Source organism: Oculina patagonica, chromosome 11 (assembly GCF_052425735.1).
Source record: "Oculina patagonica isolate OP01 chromosome 11, crgOcupat, whole genome shotgun sequence".
NCBI classification, from domain to species: Eukaryota; Metazoa; Cnidaria; class Anthozoa; order Scleractinia; family Oculinidae; genus Oculina; species Oculina patagonica.
Window position 1 is genome coordinate 4061359 of NC_135768.1, and position 15119 is coordinate 4076477.

General features: G+C 39.2%; 3 protein-coding genes across 4 annotated transcripts in view; 2 read left to right on the plus strand and 1 right to left on the minus strand.

The window, feature by feature from the left end:
* Positions 1-5: 5 nt before the first annotated feature.
* On the plus strand, positions 6-3362 carry LOC144630987 (xaa-Arg dipeptidase-like). The gene is made up of 2 exons (XM_078489341.1): positions 6-467; positions 1860-3362. Exons 1-2 carry the CDS (start codon positions 143-145, stop codon positions 2738-2740), a joined length of 1206 nt encoding a protein of 401 aa, XP_078345467.1. The 5' UTR covers positions 6-142; the 3' UTR covers positions 2741-3362.
* Positions 3363-3754: 392 nt separating this feature from the next.
* Positions 3755-12702, minus strand: LOC144629585 (kynurenine 3-monooxygenase-like). The gene is made up of 18 exons (XM_078487826.1): positions 12628-12702; positions 12143-12212; positions 11440-11537; positions 10717-10806; positions 10392-10440; positions 10188-10275; positions 10000-10098; positions 8811-8883; positions 8341-8412; positions 7994-8056; positions 7804-7862; positions 7673-7730; positions 6648-6737; positions 6417-6474; positions 5819-5901; positions 5396-5497; positions 5060-5119; positions 3755-4148 (listed from the first exon to the last, which is right to left on the minus strand). The coding sequence occupies exons 1-18, from the start codon at positions 12700-12702 to the stop codon at positions 4050-4052; spliced, it is 1386 nt and encodes a 461-aa protein (XP_078343952.1). The 3' UTR covers positions 3755-4049.
* A 51-nt stretch (positions 12703-12753) lies between these two features.
* Positions 12754-15119, plus strand: part of LOC144630586 (kynurenine 3-monooxygenase-like) — a 28268-nt gene continuing 25902 nt past the window's right edge. For both annotated transcript variants that reach the window (XM_078488958.1, XM_078488959.1), the window contains exons 1-3: positions 12754-12819; positions 13363-13432; positions 14378-14475. In XM_078488958.1, coding sequence (XP_078345084.1) covers positions 12754-12819; positions 13363-13432; positions 14378-14475 — 234 coding nt within the window. The remainder of the gene's footprint in view (positions 12820-13362; positions 13433-14377; positions 14476-15119) is intronic.

Consider the following 15119-nt stretch of genomic DNA (forward strand, 5'->3'; position numbering starts at 1 on the left):
GAAGTGCGGATTTCACACGTCATTTGAGTGCCTAGTGACAGCGCATGCGTTTTTTGAATGCCGGGAAATTCCAGGGCTCTGGGTCGGGAAATTGAAAATAAATAATTTTCCCAGTCCCGCAAATATATTTATTATTTCAAAAATGTCGAGCGTAGCGAGTCAACTGGAAGCTTTCATATCCCTTGCCTCACCTGCAATCGATGCAAAAGCAAAGGAACTTCAAGACGTGAGTTTGAAGATCTGGGAGAAACCAGAGTTAGGATACGAAGAGCATTTTGCTCACGGTATTCTGAGCGACTTTTTCGAGGAGCAAGGATTTGAGGTGACGAGAAACTACACTTTGCCAACAGCTTTTCGCGCGGTGTTTGGGGGAGACACGGTGGGACCTACAGTTGCTGTGCTCTGTGAATATGATGCATTACCAGTGGTCGGCCATGGATGCGGCCATAACTTGATAGCTGTGGCAGGTACAAAGTCCGTTGTAACTTTATTTATCCCCCTTCGAATTCCCCCCCCCCCCCCCCACACACACACACCTACCCTAGCCATCCCGAGGGTGCTTATTTCTTTTAAGGAACTTTTAACTGGGGGGCGGGACTTACGTTGTTCATAAAGTGTCATGATTAACGATCTAGGGAAGGGGAAGGGGGAGGGGGCTGTTTTAAAACTGAACTTCCAGAGGGGTATCTAAATAGAGCTTTTATGGTATATTTTCTATAGAACCCCCCCCCGCCCCCAGGGGAATAGCCGGAGTAGAATAGATGCATCTTCTCACATTTCCACCCCCTTTCAAAATTTCCACCTCCTTTCAAAAGGGGCATATGAGATACAACAAAAAAATTCCATAGCTCAACAAAGAGCTGTATCCCAGGGGGGAAGGGGGGTACTACCTTGTCTTATGGGCATGTCAGCATTGGATCATGTCCTGTTTTTCACCTTCCAGGTCTGCAATGGGGTTCCAATTTTGATCTTTTAGTCTGAGATGTGGTCCCCTTATTGAGAGAAATTATGTCATGTTTGTATCTTTCTTCTAAATCAGTTTGTTTTGAAATGATCACAAATAAATAGCAGGTTCTGGCCTTACTGATAGGGTGTACAATGCAACTCTATAGTCTGAGATGGGGTTGCAATTTTGAGCATTTTTGGTTTGAGATCCAAGCATAACACCCACACCCAAACTCAATGTTTCACTGGCTTCTCCCTGGGTTTAATTAAAAGGAAAAGGCAATGATCTTTCCTCCAAGGGGGAAACTTTGCTTGTAGGCTTGGGGAAACTTACAATGCAAACTCCTCAGTTTAATCCATGATCCCCATAAAGCCAAATTCTCTCCCCTTCCTTTTATTTTAAAGTTCTATCAGTCATGAATTTTCCCCTACTCAGGGCGGAAGATCTGCATTCCCCGACATATTACCCTTGTCAGCCCAGGGGCCAACCCCAGGTGGAATATAGAGCCTCTCTATGGGTATTTCCGAAGAAATTGAAGATGCGAAGATCACCGCGGAAAAAACAAAGATCTCAAGATTGAAGCGAAGATCTGAAATTGGTCAAAATTCATGTAATCAAAATGAACACTTAGATATAAAATTGTCAAAACTTGAATTACACTGAATCAACGTTCAAACCGTTCCAATCCATAAAACGAAGATCTGCTTAGAACCCCCCCGAAGATTTGCAAAAACATTGCGAAAAAAATGAAGACTGTGGGTACCCATAGAGACCCTCAATATAGTGGACAGGAATTGTGCATGATCAGTTTTTTAGGCATCAAATCTTGGATATCTCATTCACAGGAGATGGCAATGGGCAATGTGCCTTTCCCATGTTGGATTTGAAATTAAAACAAAGTGTTAATTTACAGGGGTAGCGACAGCGCTGGGGATTAAGGCAGCTATCGAGGGAGGACTCAAGGCCAAGGTTGTTGCCATGGGAACCCCTGCTGAGGAAGGAGGTGGCGGCAAAATCCTGATGATCAACAGTGGTTGCTTTAAGGATGTGGATTTTTGTATGATGTTGCACCCAGCTCCTTTCAATGTGTCATTCTATGCGAGCCAATCCCGTGAAAGTGTGGAAGTTGTCTACAAAGGGCATTCAACCCATGCAGCAGCTTCCCCATGGGAGGGGCGTAATGCTCTTGATGCTGCCGTCACGGCATACCAGTCAATCAGCATGCTTAGACAACAAATGAAACCAACTTGGCGAGTTCATGGAATCATAAGCGATGGAGGAGTTAAGCCTAACATAATCCCTGAACAGTCCAAGCTAGAGTTTTGGGTGCGAACTGTTAAAAGCAATGAGTGTGCAGTCCTAAAGTCCAAGGTACACAACTGTTTTGAAGCTGCGGCACAAGCTACAGATTGTACAGTGGACATTAAGTGGAACCCTATTGCATACACAGGCATGCTAACCAATAGCAAACTGGCACTTTTGTACCAGAAGTATGCTGAACCAATGGGCATGGTGTTCCCATCACGAGAAGAGCAAGAAAGTATTGTGGACGGATCAACTGACATGGGAAATGTATCAATGGTTGTTCCTGGTCTTCACCCACTGTACTGTATCGACAGCTCAGTTCCTTATCACTCGCATGCGTTCCGAGTGGCATCAGGCACGCAGCATGCACACGATCAGACCATCATTGCCGCAAAAGCTTTATGTTTTACTGCTATTGAGGTGTTAAATGATTCAAGTGTACTTACTCAAGTAAAAACTGAATTTTTACAAGCAGTTAAAGATGCATAAGGCAGATCTTCATTTAAATTTGTACTTTTCCATTTTTCACTCCATATTTCACTTTTAATCCAATCAGAGTCACCTATTTTTGTAATGGTTACTTACTAATATTTACATGTATAATAGTTAGCTCTTTCAAAAGCAGATTATTCCATATTTTAGCCAAAAGAGGAGTTGTTTGATCAACTTAAGTTAACACTTCTACAAAGGTAATTATCAACAAGGGCAGGCAAACATTTTGGAAGTAAGCAATTCCTATTCATTTAGAATTTCAAAGTTCTTCCTTTTCCCTGGTTAGGCCAACCGTCCACACTGAAACAGCGTTTTCAGTCACCGAAAACGGGACTCTGTGTATGCATTGTAACTCTGGGTGCGATGAAGCGTATCGTTTTCAAATTTACCCACGTTATTGTTGGTGGAAAACATTTTACACAGCGTTTTCAAATTTCCCCGGGTTAATGTGGACAGGGTCTAAGTTTTACTTCTAATTTCCAATTCAATTTTCCACATGACCCCTTTAAAAAAACAGTGCCCTTTGCACTGAAGGGTTAAATCTTGTCTAAATATTCAAAATTTATTTTTCATTTTTACCTTATAATATGACAGTCAAGGCTTTGTTTCCCAAGCATAGGAACCCTTACCCTTGAACCTATAAGTTTGTTATTCATTTCACCCGAATAGCCAATGTTAAACACTTTTATTATTTATCTGAATTACATGAACCTCAAACTGCGTAAACCTTTTAAGGGGCCACTACAGTAAAAACCCGCGTGTAAGAACCTAGGGATTTAAGAACCTTCTGGCAGAAATTTGCTTCCTTAATACCCCAAAAGGTTCTTATATGTGGGGTTAAACTATTTTATTTATAATACAATAACTGTATTTTATCAAAAAGGATGTCTTTAGAGATCAAGAATTGCACAGGGAAGCTAAAAAATGCCAGTAAGTACCCCCAAATATAAGAACCTGTTTTGCCAAACTCTAAAAAAGCAGGTTCTTACACGCGGGTTTTTACTGTATTTTAACATACATCTACACCCTCGTAACTAGTCAAAGAATTTTTTCTTAATTTAAATATTAAATATATCAAAAAGTAGTCTAGAAAACTGGTAACAGTAAAAGCATCACAACAATAATGTTCGGTGTTCTGACTTTTAACGTTAGCTAAGTCATAAGCGTGATGACTAATTCAGGTTTTTTTGGAGGTTTTTTAACTTTTGCAAAAATTCAGCACTCTTTATCCATGATGCTTTCAATAATTTTCTCTTTTTTTAACAAACAAAATATTCCAGGATGTACAATAAAAAGGAAAAAGGTTTCAAAACAGTTTTATATCATTCTTCAATATTCTCAGCACAGTAAGAGCTCCCCCTACTCCAGCCAATAGCATTGACATGACCACAGCTCTCTTTACAACCTGAAACAAACAAATTCCTTGTTCAGTACCCGGCGTATTCAATTGAACGTTCGGTAATCAAACCCAATCGAACACCAATCAATCAATTGGGTTGGATAATCGAACATAATCAAACTCACAATAAAATTTGGTCAATTGAACAAAGTCGAACATTCAATCAATAAACAGTCCTCAATCCTGAAAAGTCGACAATAGTACTCGTTACATAAACGAACACCTGTTCGTTTAAGTTGCAGACATTTTGTATGGTGCGCCATCCCCCTGATTAGTCCTGTATGATTGAATTATCAAAAGACCGATTCCAAACAAAATCAAAGCAGATTGAGATTGATTGTGTTGGATTGGTTGAAAATCAAACTCACAGTGAAATAAATGTTCGATTTTGTTCAATTACCAAACCTAATCAAACGAAAGGTTCGATTGGGTTCAATTGATATTTGGTTTGATTTTGTTCAATTGGATACGCCGGGTCAGTATCAAGTACTCTTCTGGTCTGTCAGTATATTTCTGACCACAGCATGAACACCCATAGATTTGCAATAAATGGTTGGCCATTATTATACCGTAAAATTCCGGTTATAAGCCCTGGGCTTATACAACTTCGTAAGAGGTTTTGGGTGGGATTATAAGCAGAGGGGCTTATATTCGGGAGGGCTTATAAGCGGAATAAAAAAAAAACGTTTCGAAATGATCCACGGGAGTGTTGATCGAAACATGTTTTTTAAGTTAAAAACACATAATAATGCAACATTTAGTCCTGTTCAGTACTGTCATCCGGCAGAGGGGGAGGGGCTTATTATTGGATGTATTTTTTTGCTTCCAGGTAGATGGGCCTATAACCGGGGGGGGGGGGGGGCTTATATCCGGAATTTTATGGTAACTCAATGAAGCATTAAGATTTGATGACAAACCTTTTCTTGCCAGCGTGATCTATCAATCACTGTCTTGTATGGTATCTGAGAAAATGACACCTGCAGGGGCAATAAAAACAACCAGTCAACAAGCAAAATTTAGCATGATGCTTTCTTTGCAATGTTTGTAAAAGAAAAAGAAAATGCTCTACTTATAGCAAAAGGATTTGTTTGTTGTGAATTTGAAAAAAAAGCCCTTCCTGATTGCAGATTACTCGGTGAGCAAGTTTCCCCTAAAAAAACTCGCTGAATACTAATCATGATTCTGAGAAGATGTGTTTCATAGAGGGAATTGGGCATTCCCTCCATCCCTACCCCTCCCCTGCTGATACTTACCATGGAATACAGAGGGATAAATGTCTTGGGCATCAGCCAGTGAAGAAAGTTGAACAGTTTCTTCTTCATAAGGAAAACTGGAGAAGTAACAAGGGATCTCATCTAAAAGAAACAACAAATGAGCAATTTTCTCTTGACCTTGAAATGATTACGCTCAAACAGAACGTAAATAACAAATAATAATAAGGATGATGATGACTTTACTAAAAAGCTAACATTAATTTTATCCTAACATTACATCATATACCTAATATGCATAAAAACTAATCCTATACTACAAATTCATAATAAAAAAGAAATCCCTTATTTCTAGCATATTAAAAAATTCCTAATATAACACTTGAACAGTAGAGAAAATTCACCCAATTTAAAACTGCTCAATTGTCTCACTATTTTAGATATTTGAAGAAAAACTTCAATCACCTCAATATAGTTGTACATTGCTAAATCACAGATTGCTTCTGCATCCTTGTTCCTTATTCTGGAGTACTCTGCTAGTGCAATACCTGTAAAGAAGCAAAGTCACAAGACAGTGTAACTGTTAAATTACACATACAGTCAACTCTCGTTATAGCGGACACCCTCGGGGCATTGTTTAGTTCGTTATAGCGTGAGTCCGTAACAGCACAGTATTTCCAGTCAAACCTCTTTCGCCGGGGATCTGAATTTTGTCCGTAATGCTGAGTGTCCGCAATAGCGGGGTGTCCGCAAGGCGAGAGTTGACTGTAATTTGTAATTATTTTTCAACAAATTTTAAGTTGATAGTAAAAGTCCTTTCATTGGGATAATAAACAACGGCTCCAACATGCCAAAAAGACAACCTGTAAAAACTGTTTTCTTTGCAACCCATACAACATGTTGATAAGATAATTTACTTGTAACTATCAGGTTTTCTTTTGCTAATTATTTTAAATTCAGAAATTATTATTTAACCCTCAGAGAGACTATAAAATATTGTACAAGTGTACATAGTCAAGCACACAGCCTACTACTGCTCAAATAAAAACAATTCCATACAAACCAAAGTCATTGTTGTGTTTATCCAGCAAACCGTCAAGAACCAGACAGTCCTCGAATGCCTAAAAAGAGAGACAAGTTGCCGTTATCTGACCTGACCTTTTAAATTTTTAAACTTTTACAACTGCATTCAATTAATTTTATTATTAATTTTAGGGTCACCAGTAAGTACATTTAATGTTCGAGGACTTGACACATAAATAAAGCCACTTGGGATATAGTCACAGATACTTACGCAATTTGTTCCTTGACCATAGAAAGGAACCATAGCATGAGCCGCATCACCGATTATCACCAGCTTATCCGAAACATGATACGGCTTACACTGTTAAAAATATCAATAAAATACCAGTCAATTGGCCATCTGCAACAATTTTGAAAGTCTTAAAAAGAATCAGTTGACATTATAATTTACCTAAACTTTAAAAATGTCCTTATTTTTTGATAAGTTTGGCAGTGGCATAAAAACATGGCTCTTTAAATAGGGTATAAAAAGGACCAGGGCTGCATTATTGGTGTCTACATCAAATTACTCATGATGATGATGATGATATGATGATGATGATGATGATGAGGAGGAGGAGGAGGAGGAGGAGGAGGAGGAGGGTTAGAGTAGTAGGCGAAGAGCAGGAGGAGGGTGGGGAGGAGGAGGAGGTTGAGGAGGAAGAGGTGCGAGGAGCCGGAGGGTGGGAAGGAGAAGGAGGGGTGTATGATGATGAGGAGGGGGTGGAGGATAAGGGACAGGAGAATAGGAGCACGAGGAGGAGGATGAAAAGGAAGGTAAGGAGGAGGAAGAGGAGGAGGAGGGTGTGGGGAGGAGGGGATGTGGAGCAGGAGAATGAGGAGGGTGATGATGATGATGATGAGGAGGAGGAGGAGGAGGAGGAGGAGGAGGAGGAGGAGGAGGAGGAGGAGGAGGAGGAAGAGAAAGAAGGGACTGGAGGAGGAGGGGGTAAGGGGAAGAGGGGGAGGAGGAGGAGGATATGGAGCAGGAAGAAGAGAAGGAGGGGTAGGGTGTGGGGGGAGAAGAGCAGGAACCAGAGTAGGAGAATGAGGATGGTAAGGAGGAGGACTAAAAAGAGGAGGAGGAAGAAGAGGAGGAGAAGGAGGAGGTGGAGGAGGAGAAGGAAAAGAGCTACAGTCTGGGTAGGAATGTAATGCATGCTTGTGGCTTAATGCTTGCCAGAATGTGGAGCATCTGAAGTCCAGTAATTTTGAGCGATGAGAGAGACTACTATGCCAGTTGGAATTTAGTGTTACCTTAACAGATACCATGGGGCCAGTTGGATTTCTGAAAAATTCTTCCACTAGTTTTTCTCTGAAAGAAAAAAAAAAATTTAGAACACGATAACATGTCAGATATTCTTAGCTAATACTTTAAAATAACTTACTCTCCCATAAGGGAAAGGAAATCTGGAAACTCTGCTTGAAAGAAATTCAGCACATCTTCCTACAAGAGAAAAATAGAAATGACCAAGGCTTAAATAATTTTTATTATTCGATGATTTGACAAACAAGTGACAACAACACAGAAAATCATCAACAAGAAGCTAAAATCCTTGCTTGTGAGCACTACCTTACCCTTGTTTTTAACTTGTCAAACTGGTCAAAAGGCAGGAACAAGGTACAGGTGAATGATTTATCCTTAAAGAAAAAAAAAATATCTAAATTTTACTATCAAGAAGTTTTTAAATAATATTATTTTTTGTCACTTAAAAATCGGCTCACTATCTGTTTGCAATCATCAGCTGATTATTGGCTAAAAACTTCAATGGCATTAGTCTACAAGCATTTTTCTTAGACTGGATGGGGCCTGAATGCTCTTTCGCAGTAGTTGGTGTTAGTTCCACCTGGCCTGTTCAGCAAAATGTCCCCTTGTGAGAATTTTAGAAAAAAAAAATAACTTTACTACTTATAAAAATACTTACTTGATTTGGCAGAGCTATTAGCATGAATGTTTGTCTTGGCCATATGTGTAAATAATTCACTGCCATGGCAAACTATAAATGAAAGAACAAATTTGGATTAAACTTCAATATACTTATACTTTTTTAGGTACATTGACATCAGAGTCACATGCAATTATACAGCCTGAAGTCTATACAGTTATCGGTAAGTGAAGCAAGTGCAAATACAACAAAACTTTAACTAAAACGCCAGACACAAGAATAAGAAATGGAAAAATGTTCAATTATTTCCTGTGCTTGCATTATTTGTGCTTAAAGGTGCCTAAATGTTATTACTAGTTATTTAAATTTTGTACATTTTTATAAAAAAAAATTATTGAGCTGGGTTATAATTTAAAATCAAGAATTCAAAGTAACAAAATGATATTTTTTATTTACTTGCTCTTAAAACTAATAAAATCATAACTTAAGGTAACAGGCCATATTCAAACCTCTCCATCTTGGGTTGGGGCTAAACAAAGTTCTTTATAACCATGAGGAATATATTCTTGACTGAAATCAAACCTGCAAATAGGTGGAGAAAACAAGACCTTTATTCTGCCATTTCTTCCTTTCACCCTCTCTTATGCCACTATGCTTCTTATTCACCTCTCTCTTTACTCTCCTTTCAGCCATTTGCCCTGCATATCTCTCCATTTTGCTACTTGCCCTGGGCCACACACAAACCCCTTCTGTTTTGCCGGCCCCTTTTCTCACCCACATACCTATTTCTTGTTTCCAATCATCATCATCATCGATCCTTATCGCGCCATTGGACGCATAAGGCCTCTACAGTCTCTCTCCAGCGGGAGCGGTCTTGTGCCGCCTTCCGGATCCCATTCCAGGTCAGGTGCAGGGACTTAAGTTCTTTCTCGGCCGACCTTCGCCAGGTTGTTCTAGGCCTTCCCCGTGCTCGCTTTCCCTAAACTCCCTGGAGGTTTTGGTCAGCAAGCGTCATGCTACCATCCATGGAATGGTCCTCCCTCTGGCGACCCACCATTTCCCACTGTAAAGTTTCTGTTTCGGTTTCTGTAGTCACATGTTGAGTCTAAGGGGGTGACTAGGCCCCTGCCTTGTTTCCAATACCTCCCTTCTTTTTCCCATGTTACCCACACCCCTCCTTTTGCCAGGCACCTGCACCACCCTCCCTTTTGCTTATTCCCAAACACATCTCTCCTTTCCAACATTTCTTTCACAACCCTCCACTCTATAAATTTCTGATACCCCATCCCAGGGTTGGAAATCAGGAAAAACAGACTGATAGGTGATTTTTTGTGAAGGTGCAAATGATAAAGGTTTGACCACTTAAATATTGTGTGTTGTTCCAGAAAATATCCATACCCCTCCCACAGAAGGTTTTTTGGTTTGAATCCCCCACCCCTCTGGAAATTTCAGTTAAGCCCCATACTTTCCTTTAAAAATTATGGCTTTTGAGATCCCCCACCCTCTCGGAACTTCCAATGACCTTCCATAGGGTAGGTATGGATATTTTCTGGAACTGCACAATTACATGTATATATTTTTTTAATTTATTAAGTTTTATTAAATTTTGGCTGGTCAATTTGATTGGTAATTACCATTCACCCGCTGTTATTTTCAACCCTGCATCCTACTTTTATAACCGCTTCTAGTATTTCCTACCTTGGTCTTTTCATGAGTTCCCTTCTTACAGCAGAATATGCTCCATCACAGCCCAAGACAAGGTCAGCATCCACTTCTAACTTTTGATCACTTCCACTGCTGTAAAAATAAAATTGACATTATGGATTGATTATCTGCACAAATCTGATAAACAAAATGTCTAAAACACATCATGAACAAATTCTTACCACTTGAAAGTGAGATGGCCTTTCTCTAAATCAGCAGCAATAAGTTTATGCTCAAAGTGCAAGCCCACTCCAGGATAGGTTTCTGCAACTAAACAAAAGGAAGCAACAATAGTCCTCTTATTTTCAATAAATTAATGGACAGATCTTTTGTTGACAACTTTTAGGGATTATGTTAAATAAATTGTGTTACTAACAATCTCTTACCTGAAAGAAGATCCTTGTTCAGCTTTTGTCTCTCTACTGATAATAGATGCTGTCAGTAAAAAATGGATTGATTTGTCAATTTTTTTAAAATACTATTAACATGCCCAGTGTTGATACAAAATGTCGGTGTTGGTAAGGCTCAGGTCAAAGTGGCCCTCATTGGTAGTTGAGAGCTTATTCCAGTTTCTGTAACATAAAGTGACTAGGAGTACCGCACCATCATCACCCTCCCTGGTTGGGATGTTTGCTAGTCCTGCATGCTTTTGACAGGATGCCCAAACAGATTACCAATAATTGGATGAACGAGGTCTGACATGGTCCTTACCTGTCCTTTCTTTCCATATGGGATAGGTGTCGTGTTTCCACTATGAGAATGAATCATACGGGCCTTCATTGGAATGCCAAGTGAAATAACCTACACAATGTTCGACATAAATAACAGAAATTATATTTACTAATTGAATTTAAAAAGAGACAACTCTCTCTAAAAGGAACACTGTTGAACCAGCTTCAACTGTCTGTCTTAGAGAGGTGACCTGTCTTACAGGGAGTTTAGTTACTGAAAAATGACTGAAAAATGGCATGGCAGGGCTGCAAATAATTTTTTCCACTTGAAAAGACATATGTCCTACTAAGACACCACCTTGGTGGGACAAAACAAAATTGTGGTCGGACAGATTTTTATTCATCGTTGCCATAAGTGATTTATGATTAAAATATTGTCCGGACATCATGTCCGACCACGCTTGGGATTTTGTCGAACATTTGGAAATTTTGGTTGGCCAATGTCCGATGACCGACTGTTATTTGCAGCCCTGCCATGGACAGGACCAACACCAAATGTCCGGTGAGGTGTCCGTCTTATAAAGGAGAGGGTCAACTTGACTGTACTCTGTAATGGTTTATTTTCAAATATAAGTTGATTTGCTGTTTTTCTTTTTTTACATGATATAATTTTTTTATTTGCTGAAATTCTTAATGCAAGATGCAAACAATGACATTTAGTAAACAACAACCTATTATTAAAAGGTGATACAAGGTTTTTTACCGGTCCTTCTGCTCCAACAGCTCGAAGTGATTCTATTCCCCTGACAGACAGAGCAAGGTTAACACTTCTTCCTCTCTGTTCCACCTCCTTACGAGGGTCTAAAAATGAAACAAAAATGATTAACAAAGTGTACACTTGAAACCTCTGGTTATAGGTTAAATTTTGCCTACAAGTCTGAAAGGCTTACTTAGTCTTCTTCATAGCAGTTTCCTGGAATGTCATGCAATAGTTTGGGGGAGCATTGCATAACAACCCCCTCCCCCCCAAAAAAAAAGCTGTGAAGGGGATTACCAGTACTGTTACCATGATTAACTTCCGCAAGGACTGGTAGGGTACCTCCCATGAAAGGATTATTGCATATCCTTGGTATAGTGGAAACCGTGGAGGAAGGAGAAAGGTGTATTAGTTATGGATATTTAGAAGGAGAGATTTATTCACACTTCTCTGACTGTTTTCTATTTTTCTTAAATACCCACCCTACCCACCCACCCCCCTCCCGAGCCTCCTACAGACATTCTTTTGGCTCATTAATTATGCATTCCTCTTGTCTGTGTAGGAGGCTTTTCCCCCTCCCTCCCTTCCCCAATCCCCATCCCTAAGACTATGCAGAAGCTCAGCTTTATACTGTCCCAATTTCCGAATAATGACTTTCTGTTGGGTGGGTACAGATAATAAATATATATTTACTGGAACCACACATTACCTTTCCGAGCTTCATAAACATCCACTTTGAATCCACGTTTTGCAAAGTACACAGCAATTAAGGCTCCAGCCTAGATATTTCACATCATTCAAAATGGAAGACAAAAATAAACACAGCCTAGCCCTTCAGTAACAATAACATAAGCTTAATTATTGTAGATTAATATCATCTTGAGTAAAAAACTAAGCCTAAGCTTATGCATGTTTAATGATGTTGGCAAGATTTTCTGCATCGAAACATTTTATTTCAAGACGTCATAACTTATGACATCCTTGTCTTTGTTATTTCTGCGCGTTATTTTATTATTCTGCAATTACCAGCACGATTTTATTAGGAATTTACACGTGCAAATCTCAGTGATCTACAGCTTGCATAACGTTTGCACACGACTACCAAATTTTAAAATTAGATGTACCCATGCAAGCATAGCAATGTTATCAAGAATAAAACTGACATGTTCCAGGAACGTTTACAGCCATGCTTACCAAACCGCCGCCAACAACGACGACTTTCTTGGCAGATTGTTCATCTTTCACAACTTTTGCCGCCATGTCCGCCATGATTGACACGCTGACCGAGCAACGACATGGAGCCCTGGGAACGAATATAACATGGCGGCTGTGTCGAACGCTGAAGAAGCGAGGTCAAATAAGATTGTTATTGTTGGCGGTGGCTTGGTAATGTAAAGTTATTTATTTTTTACCACGTGTCTTGAGTCCGAGTTTTGTATTTTTTATCCTTTCTTTTGGTGTTGCAGCTTTTCCTTTTATATTTCCGATGCCCTTATTTTGTTCCCCAGACAAGGCAGCCATTTGCTTTCCCTCCTTTAATATTTGTATTAAAATTTAAACTAAATATTCGAAGCAGAAATTTCATATCCACAATATGAAACTGTAAAACGTTTATTGCTTATTAATAATTGAGCTTAGAGCTCTCAATTTTATCTTCAGTTTGAGACATCTATGATCTTTGATCTGGGTAGTAAACAAGGTGGGGGGGGGGGGGGTGGGGGGTCCCATTTACAAATCAGTGGAGCCTAATTTCCTTCACAGCACAAATCAAGTAAATTTTTTAAGAAATTCTCACGAGTCACGGATTTAAGCCAAGAAAATGCTTTCTCCAGTCCACTCGAGATCAGTCTAGATCTTTGACTTCATTATAATTTGTGAAATCTTCCGCTCAGCTTAAATAGATTCCTCTTCTCAAACAACTCTTTTTAGGTTGGATCATTATGTGCTGTTTTCCTTGTTAAACGTGGATTTAAAGTTGATCTATATGAAGCACGGGAAGGTAAAATCAAGTTCCAATTCTAAGTTCCAACTGATACAATCTGGAAACAGTAGACGAAGAGCTGCTGTGTGGATATGCCACTGCAAATTCCTATTTAGTATTAATTCTTAGTAATTAATTAATTAATTAATTAATTAGCTCCCCTGCACCAACCCAGATAATATTCCCTTTAAAAAGACTCAGATGCAAAATTCCCTTGGACAGTTATCCCCCAGGGGGGGTACTCTGGTTTGTAAATGACGGGGATGATCGAATGGAGGCAAAACTCAGGACCCAAAAAAATCCCTTAGTCTTCTGACATTACCCAAAAAAATCCCTGGACCAAAAATAACCCCCCAAAAAATCCCTTGTCAAATTACCCCTAAATTGCCAGGAGGGGCAAATAATATATAATATAACACAAAGAAAATCATAAAAAATTGAACGCTCGTGTTTGTTTATTAATCATACCATAAATGCGCCAAGGCACTTTAGTTTGTTTTAAATACCCCCAAAAAACCCTTATTTAAATCAAGTCACCCAAAAAAATACTTGCCAAATTTTCCAACCCAAAAAAATCCCAGAATTGAAAATTTCGAACCCAAAAAAATCCTTTGATCATCCCCGTCATTTACAAGCCGGAGTACCCCCCCTGGGGTTATCCCCCAAATAAAAAGATATACTGTTAGGCTTGTAAACTTTTTTATAATCATCCTCGGAGACCCAGAGGCAGTTAGTGGGGGCGGGAAAAAAAGTCTATATGGGCGAAAAAAAAAAATTCGCAAGAAAAGTCAAGAACGAAAAAAATAGCTATTTTTTTCGTTCTTGACTTTTCTTCGTCAATTTTTTTTTTTTTCGCCCGTATAGACTTTTTTCCCGCCCCCACTAACTGCCCCTGGGTCTCTGAGGATGTTTTATAATAAGCTCGATGAATTAACATTCTGTATTACCAACATCTTTGTTCAGATCCTCGTGGGGTGGAGTTCGCTCGTGGTCGCAGTACCAATCTTGCACTGTCTACCAGAGGGATTGAGCCTTTAAGGGAAGCTGGAGCCCTAGAATCAGTAAGTTAACTATGCTAATAGATTAATATATTCATCATCATTTATCCTATTTACACTACAGCCTCACATAGGGCGTAATAAAATATATTTGCAACTGTTATCACTTATGAAATATATCCTGGTCTTTGTTTTAGTTGATGAGGATTTTGGTCTCTTCTCCTGGAATTATAGGAGATACCCTGTTAAGGACGTTCACGCGAAAAATTTTCGACTCGATAGATTTCTTTAGTTTTTTGCTGCGGTCAGATGATGAGTTACTTGTGTCAGAAATGCAAAAAAAGTTGTGGTCACCGACTTCGTTTCAGAGAAAAAGCATGTGGAAAACTACCCTGATTTCGAAAAATTGGCGCACGTAATTCAGCATGGTTTACAGGGTTTATAGTTAAAAATATCGAAGATGAGTGAACGAAGGATAACGATATTAGTCACATTTTATAGAGGTGCGTCTGTTGCGTAAATAATTCCTAGTTATGCCATCTTTTTTGTAAAACTTAACCCTGGTAAAACACATAAATTGAAACTGTCGTACAGCAAAAAGGAAAGCTCAAACCGCCAGTATGACAAAAAAATCAAACTTCCACTCGATAGATTTTTTTCATTTTCTCGCAAAACATTAACAAAAGTGATCCATTAAGGAAAAAGTA